This window comes from Phascolarctos cinereus, unplaced genomic scaffold, assembly GCF_003287225.1.
Source record: "Phascolarctos cinereus isolate Bilbo 61053 unplaced genomic scaffold, phaCin_HiC Scaffold_4;HRSCAF=312, whole genome shotgun sequence".
Classification (NCBI taxonomy): domain Eukaryota; kingdom Metazoa; phylum Chordata; class Mammalia; order Diprotodontia; family Phascolarctidae; genus Phascolarctos; species Phascolarctos cinereus.
In genome coordinates this window covers 659,343,916-659,355,689 of record NW_027555847.1, presented here as the reverse complement: position 1 = coordinate 659,355,689, position 11,774 = coordinate 659,343,916, and the positions used below count along the sequence as shown (strand labels likewise).

General features: G+C 53.0%; 1 protein-coding gene across 2 annotated transcripts; it reads right to left on the bottom strand.

The window, feature by feature from the left end:
- Positions 1–4,464: 4,464 nt before the first annotated feature.
- On the bottom strand, positions 4,465–11,173 carry GET3 (guided entry of tail-anchored proteins factor 3, ATPase). 2 transcript variants are annotated; one of them, XM_020995306.2, is made up of 7 exons: positions 10,790–11,163; positions 9,480–9,627; positions 6,991–7,139; positions 6,743–6,893; positions 6,456–6,563; positions 5,192–5,389; positions 4,465–5,025 (listed from the first exon to the last, which is right to left on the bottom strand). In XM_020995306.2, the coding sequence occupies exons 1-7, from the start codon at positions 10,948–10,950 to the stop codon at positions 4,894–4,896; spliced, it is 1,047 nt and encodes a 348-aa protein (XP_020850965.1). In that variant the 5' UTR covers positions 10,951–11,163; the 3' UTR covers positions 4,465–4,893. The 2 variants fall into 2 exon arrangements, with proteins under 2 accessions (XP_020850965.1, XP_020850966.1); XM_020995307.2 differs by having other exon boundaries at positions 4,972–5,060; positions 10,790–11,173.
- Positions 11,174–11,774: the final 601 nt, after the last annotated feature.

Sequence of the window (11,774 nt, the reverse complement as noted above, 5' to 3'; positions counted from 1 at the left end):
TCAGGTCTCAGCTAAAATCCTGTCTTCTGCAAGATGGCCTTTCCCGCCGCCCTTCCCCCCCCATTTAGTACCTTCCTTCAGTTGATTTTCTCCAGTTTTTCTTTCATATATCTTGTTTGCACATAGCTGCTTACATACTGTCTCCCTCCATTTGACTGCAAGCTACTTGAGAACAGGAGTTTTACTTTTCTTTGTATCCCAGTGCTTAACCTAATGCCTGGCTTAATAACAAAGGCTTGTTGACTTACTGACTAGGGTCCCATCCCCAGAACTTGGACTTTCTATGCCCAGCCCCTGGCAAAAACCTCCTAGGTCCCCAGGACCTATTTTCTCTCCCCAGTCTTCTCGACGTCTAGGTCTTCCTACTTTGTCTTCGTTCTTCAATCCAGGTATCTCGCCCCTTCGGTTCCCGAGCCCCATCTCTCCTGGATTCCTGTTTTCAAAACACCTAGTCCCCGTTTGGCGACCCCACCTTCTTAGTCATTCACGGACTGCCAGGAGTCGCTGAAAGGTAGTGCAGCCAGGAAAAAGTCCAGGGCAAGAGAACTGGGTTTCAGAACTGACCCGCCCCAAACTTGCCTATGGAGAGAGCGCGATGCAGCGGAGAGTCCAGAATTTGGAGTCAGAGGACTTGAGTTCTAATTCTGAGTCTGCCACTTACTTAACCTGCATGACATTGAGCAAGTCATTTATCTTCTGTGCGACTCAATTTACTCTTCTTTAAAGAAAGCGGATTGGACTAGATCATTTCAAAAGTCCCTTCAGTTCTCAATCATTGATCCCAGGTCGTTCTGACCCTCACTGAAGCCTGTTTCCCCGGTCTTACGGGGCGAGAGAAGAGATAGTTACTTGATATCCAAAACTCTAGTCCGCCTAACCTATAGGATACTAGCCTCAAGTGAAGCGTCCCGGAATCCCCAACTCCCAGCGTCCCTCTTCCCTCCTGTTCTGAAGCCCTCGAGTCTGCCCCCCAGCTCACCAGTAGTAGGAACAAGAGCAGCAGAGACTTGGGCTAGGAGTCAGAAGCGCAGGAGGAACAGGGGCTGTGCCCCAGGCTCGGGGCTGGGGAGTGTGAGGGGGGCTCCTCCCCGTACCACCGGCCCCGCCCTTCCCCGCCCCTTTGGCTACTGGGGGAGGGGAAGGACACACACACACACGCACACACACTCACTCATTTACCCACCAAGGATACTACCTTCCTCCCCTTTCTCTTCCACTCCCCACCCCCAGCCCTGCGGTCCCAGGACTCGGACCCTCCATAACCCCATCCGTCTGCCTCTCCTTGTTGTGACGTCACTAGTAGTCTTTACTTTTGGCATTCTTTTGGAGACGCCTCCTAGTTCCCCCACCCCTCCCCAGCCCTCACCTCAGTCCATCCTTGGCGCCTCGTTTGCAACTAAGTTCTAAAGGGTGGTGCGGCAGGCAATTCTTTGGACAGACCCCCGACTCGTGTCCCAGCTGTGGCAGGAGTCCTGGAAACAATTAGCTCCCCCCCCTTTTGCTCCCATCCCTCCTTTTTGGATTAGGTCACCCAAGGAGAGGAGGGGGCCGAAGCTCGGCTCACAGCTACAGCTGCGTTCCAGTTCCTACCCACACGAGGACAGAAAATCACCCAATGCAGTAGGTAACTACGCTCGCGTACATATACACACACATACACAATTAGTCACACACGAAAAACACAGACACCGCGGCGAGCTCCCCCCTTGGAGCCAGGACCTTAACCTTAATCCTAATTGCTCATGTCCTGAGTGAAACGCAGTTTTGCTTTTTTCCAGTACTCTTCCCTCCCCCCAAACTAGTCCTTAATCAGGTCCCCCCACGATCCCTTGGTTTTTCCATCAATAAACATGGGTGGGAAACAATTGTTTCCAGGTACACTGGGCGAGATTTCTCGTAGCAGGGATTTCAGAATAGTTTATGTACTAAGGCACACAGTCAACAAACGAGGTGTACTGGATAGCCGGCCTCGAAGCCTTGAAGACGTAGTTTCAAGTCTCGGTCCTGCCTGAGCCACACCAGCAGCAGGACCCTGGGCAAGTCACGGAGGCAAAGCAGAATTTAGGTTACAGGTAAGATGCTGACCTACATTAGGAGAGCGTTTTCTCACTGGAAAGCTCCTTGTAACAATGAAATCTCAAGACCCGTCCCTGTCCTTATCCTATCAGTGAGATTTACAGAAGGGCAGCCTAGCTTTGACCCTAGGCCATGATGGCATCATGCACAGCATCTCCTCCCTCAGGTGAGCCGAGCTGGAGTTCAGCTTTGAGCCAGGATGGACGAGACGTCCTGTTCTGGAATCAGGGTGTGCTGCCCTATCTTGAAATCACTAGGGTGTGCATGAGGGGGAAGGCACCGCCCACGACATGTGGTGGGGGGCACTTGAGGATCCAGAATGAGCCGGCTAGGGCTCCTTGTAAAGTGGCTGAGCACCCGCAAGGAGCAGGCTGGTCTATAAACGCTTCTGCCTCCCACTGTCCAGCTGCTGCAGAGCTCTCGGGGTGGAGCGCTGCTGGGTGGGGGTGTGTGGCTTAGATGCTCCACCAGCTGCACTTCGGGGAATAAAAGAGGGAGGAGCCCTTTAAGAAAGGCTGTTCCCCTTCTCCCCACCTGAACTGACCAACTGGCCAAGCATTGGTCACCCCTGCTGGGGCAGACAGAGTGTTCCAGACAGTAGCACAGACCCCCTCTTTCGCCTCCCCACCCCCTCACTCAAAACTGTCAAAACTGCTAGGTTCGTCTGAGGTCTATCACAAGGCTTTAACCTTATGTCCCAAGTCAATAACCTTCTCTTGGCCTCAGTTTCTGTTAAATGAAGATAAAAGGCTTGCAGAAAAGTCATGCACAATGCACACAACTTTATGGGATACTAAACCCTGGTTCAACTCCTCTACGTCCTCTTTGATGATAACCACTCATCACCAGGGTCCAGTAGGCTCAAGGAAGCAATTGCTAACCACAGCAAAGGTACCCCAGCTGAAGTGTTCCTTCCACTAGGGATCTCAGGACTTCTGGATTCTGGGTGTCTAACTTCCACTCCCCCAGTTGGGAAGCAGGCAGAGTGTGAGGGCACAAGCCCAGGCTGTTTAGGGTCCTCACCCACTGATTCCTCTGTCTAAGCACTACTTCTGGACTTCCTAGGGTTGAGCCTCCTGGAGGCTGCTCTCCTTCTTTGAGGGGTAGGGACCCTAAAGGATTAGACTGGTCTCCGGTCATGGAGGGTTCTTTTTCCTGTGTGAGATTGAGACATCAAACCTGTCTCGGGCAGTGCTCGGCCCTGGAGCAGAGGCTGCTCAGCTCAGGTGTAGATACATAGCTGGGGAGGTACATCTCCAGACTTGGGTTTCAAGGCAGAGGGGGGTGAAGGGCATACCACAGCTGCTAATCCCCTGGCTGAGACCAGGGCCCAATCTCCCCTTCCAAGAAAGGTGGGGCCAACCCTCACCTCAGGCAACTGTTAATTCCCTAACCAAACTGCTGGCACTGCCTGGCCCCCAGCAGGGCCAGCTAATCCTGCTCCTGTGCCCTGTGGTGCTCAGCTATCCCTCTGCTTATAGCATAGGGAAACGGCCACCCCATTCCCATGCCCCTTGACCCTTCTCATGTTGAGGTTGGAAGGAAGGAGAGAGGGAGAGAGAGAGAGATTGAGAGAGAGTGAGAGTGAGTGTGTGTATGGGGTTGGGCTTGGGGGGAGGCAGCATCAAAACTTGGTTCCTAGCCAAAGGTGCTGGAGGAGAGGGGAGGGGTTCGGCTCTTCTGATTTTCGATTCCCAGGGACAAGGCAGGTCCTCTGCCAGGGAGGGGCTGGGAACATTCTGGGCCACCCTGCCCAGCTAAGGGGCTGAGGCCCAATTTTTCCCACTGTCTGTCATCTCTCTGTCCCTTCCTTTCCATTCCCACAGTTACCACTTTTGTTCCTTCTCATTTTGAACTTCTTCAACAATCAATGACAATTTCTCCCCATCTCCATTGTTAAGCCCACCTGTTCTCTACAGGCCTTCACTCTTAAAAGAGGTGTCTTGGGATTCACAGCATGCCTTCCTCACAAAAGCCCTTCTGGGGTACTACTGGGACAGGGAGCACAGTGGGCTGACTGCTAAGAGTGGTGGCCTGGGAACCAGAAGCACCTGGGTTCAGATTCTGCCATGTAGCCTCCTGGACTGTACAATGCGTGTAACATCACAGGGGTGCCGGCAATCAGATGGTGTCTGTAAAGTGCCCAGTTTGCAAACGAGGAAACCAAGGCTTGAGAAGACTGTTCCCTGTTACCTGTCAGTCACAGAGCCAGCAAATAGGTGGCATTCAGATTTGGGCCCACTCTGAAACGCTAAGATTCTACCCCTCCAACTGTGTCTCCTACACTTCCTCGTCCATAGTGGGACAACCTCCAGTAATCTGTGCCCATTTACCTGAACCTCTGTCTCTACTGCCTCCCTCTACCCCAACCAATCAACCCAGCCATGGTTATGACAGATCATATTTATTGGGGATGGGGGAGAGAAATTATTGGACCAGAGAAGGGGCAGGGAGGGAACATGGTTACCCAGAGTCAGTGACTGGGTACCAGGCAGCAGGGTCATGAGGGGACAGATAGCAGCCTGGAACCCCTGACACAGAGGCAGGCTGCAGGGCACAGCCTAACTGAATTTGTATTTCTCCCCACAACCTCCCGCCCACCTGGCCCTACTCAGCTCAGCTCCCTGTTCCCCTAGGAGAAAGAAATAAATACCTTCCTTTCCCTGCCCCTACCCTCCTTTCCTCCCCCAAGCCAGCAGCTTCCCCTGTGGGGCACGAGGAACATCTGTGCAAACTGCCCCAGGGGCAGAGGAGCGTTCCAAGGAAATGCATGGCAGGAGGAGCCAGGGCCAAGGGTGGGCAAGCGGCCTCTCTAGGCTATTGAGCGCTGGGTGGTTTGTAGGGCTCCAACAGGAGGCTGGAGAAGGTGTTGACCTTGTCGGCCCCTCGAACTTCATGGGGCAGCAGCGGCAGCTTCACAATGTGGAAGTCTTCATAGAGGTCCTCCATCTGAGGGGGCCACATGGCGAGGTCAGAGCTCAACCCTGGGGAGGTCAGGGGTCAGCCCCTGGGTAAGTGAGGGTGGCGAAGGGCAGGGGGAGGGGGTCCCAGGTCAGTGACTGGGAGTGAAAGGGGTGGAGGGTGGGAGGCGGGAGGGGCATTTGGGCAGACCCACCTGGTCGAGGTATTTGGACTGTATCTTGTGCCGGGCCTCGCACATCTTGCAGGGCTTCTCAGGCTCAGGGAACACCAGCTGGTTGACAATTATGTTATGGGTGTCTATCTTGCACTTGGCCAGCTCCTGGATGAGCCTTTCAGTCTCATACAGGGACAGGAATTCAGCAATGCAAACACAAATGAAGGTTGTCTGTTCCTGGGGTTGGGGTGGGGAAGAGAAAAACAAAGTCTGTTATTTCCACAAAATGGACTGCTGAATGTTTTTTGTTTTTGGGTTTTTTTCCGCCAGGATCAAAATTTTACACACACACACACACACACACACACCCCTTCCCCCTAATTACATGTAAAAATAAATTTTAACATTTGGTTTTTGAAATTCTGAGTTCCAAATTCTCTTCCACCTTTCTTTCCCTCCTCACTCCTCAGGGACTCCTGAATTTTAAGACTTTTCAAACTGCCCAAGCCCCAACCCAGTATTATGCGCACAGTCAACGCTTAAGGATGAGGATAGGGACAGGGACTGGGGATGGGACTTCATGGCTATATCGGGAAGTGCAGAATAAAGATGAATATGCTATTAGAGATGGACAGGCCCATGGAGAGCATCCAGTCAAGACAACCACAGATTCAGGGGGGTACTCCCAACCTCTCACTGGTTTGTGATTGGCCCAAGATCACAAAGTGGTTGGGAAGGGCCAGGACTAACCCACAGTATCCACACTCCCGCTACTGCCTCTTTAATAACAGGCTGCCCCGGGGCCATAAGGCCTTCCCCCTTCATCTCACTCTCTTCCTTTGGGACCAACCCAAGTGCCACTTCCTTCAGGAGGCTTTCCCTGAGCCAACAACTCAAAGGATTTCTCCCTCTCGAATGGCCCCACCATATTTGTTTATGTGCACATCGAGTCCCCTTTATTACTAGACGGTACACAGTTTGAGGGCAGGGATAGTGCACTTCTCATCTTTCTTTCTCTAGCACGGTAAATGATTAATACGCCATTTGCTGAACTGAGCAGATCACAGGCTCCTCGGGGGCCTCAGGGGCCAGCTGGGAGGTCCAGGCCCAAGGTCACCCAGGTACTAAGGAGCAGAAGCAGGGCTGGAATCTGGGTCCTTGGACTCCAGAACCCAGGTTCTTTCCTTTGGATCCTGCTGCCTCCCTCAATCAGATCTAAGCCACATGCATTTCACAGTGATGGCCAGGTGCTGCTAAAGGTATCTCAGGGCTCCTCTGGGGCGCGGGCCTTTGCTTTCCTTACCGGATCCTTGAACTGCTCACTGACTGACCGGATGACAGGCAAGGTTTCCTCAAGCTTGGAGGCCAGCTGGTCAGCATTCATGTCACCCAGGCCCAGCATGTTGCACATCTAGGACACCGTGGGGGGAGGAGAGGTCACTGCCACCTTGCCACCTCCCCAGACCCACCACTCACCTGCCACCTGCCTCCCCTCCCCCTCAGCCCTGTGCCCATCCTGAGGCCAGCTGATTCCCCCACCCCCACCCTCTCCACCACCCTGCCTCCACCGAAAATGAGTGCCCTTCCTGCCTGTGAGATGAAGGGGCTGATCTGGTTCTTGATCTGCATGAGGCGACCCAGGCCCCTTTCGACGATGGTGGGGAAATTGAGCAACCGAAGTGTGTGACCAGTGGGGGCCGTGTCAAACACGACAACTGAGAAGTTCATCCCTTTCACCAGCCTGTCGGAGAGGAGCCAAGCCAGGTGAGGCAGAGCTAGGCGCCGAGCCTGGTCCCCGCTGATGCCCCGGTTCCCTCCGGGCTGGCCCTGCAGCTCACCTCATGACCTCTGCGTAGCTCATGGCCTCGTCGATGCCGGGGAAGGCACTCATGGCCTCCTGCATCATTTTCTTTCCCATGCTCAACATGTTGTCTTCCTCAAAGAACTCATCAGGAAGCTCTGCCACACCCAGGCTGGGGTCAATCTCCTGCAGAAGACCCGAGGAATGATAAAAAAAAAAAGCACTTTTGTTTAGTCAACATTTGACACACATTATCTCATTGGGCTCTCAGATGGGGCAAGAGTCTGGAGGCAAAGGCCTGGTCCTCTCATTGTGGCTCCACCTATCCGCATGTAGCTGTGGATGTCACCTCATGGGACAAGTCATCACTTTGGCCCTGTGTGTTCTCCTCTGAGGACTAAATAGCCTCTAAGATCCCAGCCAGCTTTAGAGCTAGGATCCTGTGAAGAAACCTCTAAGGGAGATGCTATTATCCCCATTTTAGAGACGCAGACAGTGAGACTCAATGAGGAAGTGACTGGCCTCAGGTCACCTCTGCCTCCCAAGCCAATAGGTCTTCTTCTGCTTGGTAGTGCCTACTCAGGCCTAGAACAAGGGAGCCAGGGACATAGGAAAACCACTTCAGGGCAGGGGGCCAGAGAATTGGACAAGGCCCTCCACTCCCTATATTAGCTAGGAGGAGATAAGGTACTCAGGCCTTCTAAAAAAGGGAAGGGAGAATTTAGGTCTGGGGCAGGAGTGTCAAACATGGCATGTGGCCTACAACATTCCCAAGTGTGGCCCAAACCAGAATGAAAAGTAATTTGGAAATGTTTAACAAAATAAAAGTATAAGAAAACATAGATAATATTACATTTTAAAACTAAGTTAGTATGCAGTCCACAGGAATCCTTATGTACAGTTCAGTGGCCCCCTTTTTTATTTGAATTTGACACCACTGAGCCAGCATGGAGCTGGCTCAAAGTCCATATAGAAAGAACCATGTGGCCCAAACTTGGCTTTCCCAGTGGCAGGAAGGGGTTAGGGACTGAAGCTTCTTCATACAGGAAAGGGCTCCTGAGGGTCTGAAAGAGTAAGGTGAAGGTGAGAGAAGAAATAAATATGGCAGAGGGAATCTAGGACCCTGACGTCAGTCTATGGAGATTCAGATTATCTGGTGGGTTGGGCAGATATCAGCCTCAGGAGGTGGGACATGAGGTTTGGGGGTGGGGGGCAGTTAAGGGGGGGAAGCTGGGGTTGGGTGTGGTAGAAATGGAGTCTGGACATCAGAATAGGGGAGGGGCAGAAGCAGAGATACCGGGATAAAGGAGGGGGCTGAACTAAATTATCTCTCCAGTCCCTTCCAACTCTGAAAGTTTAAGAATTCTGGTTTATCATTTACCACCTGTGTGACCTTAAACAAATCACCAAACATTTCAATTCCTTAATACGAAAAATGGAGCTAACAATAAAAACACTGGACCTGGAGTCAGCTACCTGCCTTAGAACCTTGGCTCTGTTATTTGAGCATAATCTCGGTCATCATAAATCATTCTAGCCTCAGTTTCCTTATCTGTAAAATGAAAAGTGTTTGATTCTGAGCTTCCTTCCAGCTCAAAAACCTTCAATTCTGTCCCATGGAACCCAGAGTCTTTCTTACTGCTCTGCAGTCTCTTGGTTACTGGCATCGTGAAACAAGCTGGCTGGAGAGAGAACCAGCCCTCTGGCCTCATGAAGCCTAGAGTCCAGCCCAAAGCAGGTGAGGAGAGAGGGAGGGGTGACCTGAGCCCCTGGGCCTCACCTCCACAGAGCTCTGCACTGTTACAAAGCTCCTTCAGTTCTCAAAAGAGCCCAGGAAGAGAGGCTGGGTAGGGCACCAGGGACATGGAGACACTAATGAAGGTCCCACCTCCGAAATCCCAGACCAAAGGGGAATCTATGCAGGGTGGGGCTGCTGCAGTCTTTTGAGCAGGGGAGAGATGTGATCAAGGCTAGATTTGAGAAGGTCAATCTGGTAGTTTTGTGCTGGATAGGCAAGGGAAGGGAGAGATCAGTTAGGACACTCCTGCAGTAGTACAGGCAAGACACAATGAGGGCCTGAGTTAGGGGTGAGGGCCTGGGGTAAGGTGCTAGCTACATAAGGAAAGGTCATTTCAGGACAAAGAATCAACAGTGGAAGGTGATGGTGGAGAATCAGAGAATACAGGGAGGTTTCCAATCTGGCAGTAAGAGGCTCAGTTTATTTGGGGAGACAACAGTCAGTTGGGCTTTAGAGGACCTGAGTTCCTACTCTTTTGCCTCCCCTCCCCCTCCTGAGTCAGCACCAGGACAAACAGCATTTTCTCCCGTAAGTCACAGAACATCAGAGCTATGAGTGCTCTGTACAATGACCTGAGAGAGGAAGGGTCACCCAGACAGTCCATGGCACAGGGGGATCAGACACCAAGGCTCCTGTCACCCAGTATTTTTCCCCCTGAATTGTAACTTCAATGTCTATAAGGCAGACAAGCCCTTTCACAGCAACCCCAAGGACTCTCCAGCACTCACCATAGCAAAGAGGTTGTCATAGCCCTTCACTTTGGTGGGAACTTTGGAGAACTTCTGGTCAAAGGCATCAGAGATGTTGTGGGCTGGGTCCGTGGAGATGATGAGGACACTTTCTCTCCCCTTGGACAGCTGTACTGCTAGGCTGCAGCTGGGCAGAGTAAGAGCCAGGGGAGCCAGCTGGAGGGGGCAGGGGGGGCAGAGCTCCACCCCCCTCTCCCAGCTCTGGTCCCAAACAGGCTAGAGAAAAATTGGCTCCAGAAGGAAATCAAAGAACTGGAGAGTACTTGGAGACATACAAGTGGCAAGGTACGTGGAGCAGAGATATGTGGAACGCAGAGGAAAGGAATACAGATCCTACCCCAGGGTATCTATTCCAGTCCAGGAAAGGGCCTGTGGCTCTAGGAAGCATGTGGGACTCGGAGAACAGAATGTGTGGAGCTCAAGGAAAGGATGTATGGCACCCAGATGCCAGGAGTACAGATCCTCCAGCTAGGATAAAGTGTGACTCCAGGAGAATGAATGTGAGATCTGGAGAAAGTGTGTAAGGGAGGGACGGGAAGGAGGCTATTTTTCTCATGCATACATGCACATGTATGATTCTAGGAAAAGAAGCATGGCCCTGGGAAAAAAGCATGTGGGACTAGGAGTAAAGGGGTTATGCTTAAGAAAGGTTAGGTGGACCTCGGGGAAAGAAGGTGAGACACCCAGAGGGAGAAGACGTGTGGGAGAACCTAGTGAGAGGAAGTGCAGAACCCCAAGGCAGGGAACGGTGGTCCCCAGGAGAGGGTGCTCAGGACCTAATGGGGAAGAGCATGCTGGTTCCCGAGGGAGGATGCTCAGGACCTGAGGGGAAGAGCATGTTAGACCCCAAGCAGGAGGGCGTGCTGGTCCCCGGGAGAGGAAACGTGGCATCTGGAGTGAGGATGCCTGGTCCCAGAGAGAAGCTGCACCCTGGGGCCGTCAGTAGGGGCACGGGGAATGCAGGAGCGCCGGGCTGCGCCAGACCTTGGGAGGGAAGCTGGACTAGGGCCAGCGGCTGGCTGGGTGCTCTACTCCAGCTCCCCGCCCCCTTTCTCATTCTTCCTGGAGTCTAGCCCTTGCACCCTGCGAAGCCCCCCACCCCTGTGGGAGAGGGAGTGGTATGACCCATTCATTCGTGACCTCCCTCCTCCACCCACGGGTTGGTATGACTCTACCCTTTCCCACCACCTGCCGCTTCCCCCGTCCCCCTATGGCGGTGGTACAGCCCACCGGTCTCCGTCCCCGTGGCCCCATCCCCTAGCGCAATGGTACTTCCCACCCGCCCCCACCTGCAAGTGGTCTTGCCCACACCGCCTTTGCCCCCGACGAAGATCCACTTGAGGCTGCGCTGCTCGATGATGTTGCTGAGTGTAGGCTCCAGGGGCTCCACATCGGGTGCATCCTCGAACTCCTCTGACTCCAGCCCCCACCCGGCCACCCCAGCCGCCATCTTGGAACCGGCTCACGTGACCCGACGGCTGCACAAACTACGGGCGTCTTCTTCGGAGTGGGGGGATTATTGATGTAGCGTTGTTGTTGCGACGTCGCCTCCCGGGAATAAAGGATGATAATGCCAGATTTGTGGATTTAATAAATTGTAGAAAACGCAAAATTCGATTTAAGATTACGTGCGCTCCTACTGTTCTCTAGAAGGGTCCTCGATCAGGTTGTTTCTTCCCCCTGGCTTTTCCCAACAATGGTACTACCCATCCCTTCCCTCCTTAGCGGATTGGGGCCCATGCCTAGAGTCTCCCGTTTGATTGGCTAGAACCACCGAACGTTCCTCCTCCAACCGCCAACAGCCTACTTTAGAAGCCAACCTCGCCTTAGCAACCAGGCAAACTCATCCACGCCGCTATCGGTGGGGGCGGGCCTTTGCCTTCCCTCGCCTCAGCTATAGGCTAAATCCATTGTCCATCTGGAGAAGAGCTCTGGGCCCACCTTCCCTCTCTTATGATTGGCTACTCTTCTTAAGGACTCTTGTTCTGTTGAGAAGTACACGCACGGGGAGCAAAGGTCATTGCCGAGCCTTGGAGGAGCTCTGCGTGGCAGTAAAGAGAGATGTTTTCTGTGATGCTTTCGGAGAACAGCATGGCAGGCCTAGAAACCTTTGGACATATTGGACATATTGGGGAAATAGGATTAGAGAGACTGGTCTAAGTTCCCATGGGTAGTTAGTAGTGGAGCGCAGGACTGGAACCCAGACCCTCCACTTCCTAGCGCTGTTGTGTCTTTCCTCCAGCTCCCCTAGAAACAGGCTCCCCTGTGAGGGAC

Excerpts from the sequence above, each read along its gene's own strand:
- GET3 (XM_020995306.2), bottom strand. The coding sequence starts at position 10,950 with ATGGCGGCTGGGGTGGCCGGGTGGGGGCTGGAGTCAGAGGAGTTCGAG. Across the intron at positions 9,628-10,789 it reads GTGGGCAAGACCACTTGCAG|CTGCAGCCTAGCAGTACAGC; the intron begins GTGGGGGCGGGT and ends TACTCTGCCCAG. Across the intron at positions 6,894-6,990 it reads AGCTACGCAGAGGTCATGAG|GCTGGTGAAAGGGATGAACT; the intron begins GTGAGCTGCAGG and ends CCTCTCCGACAG.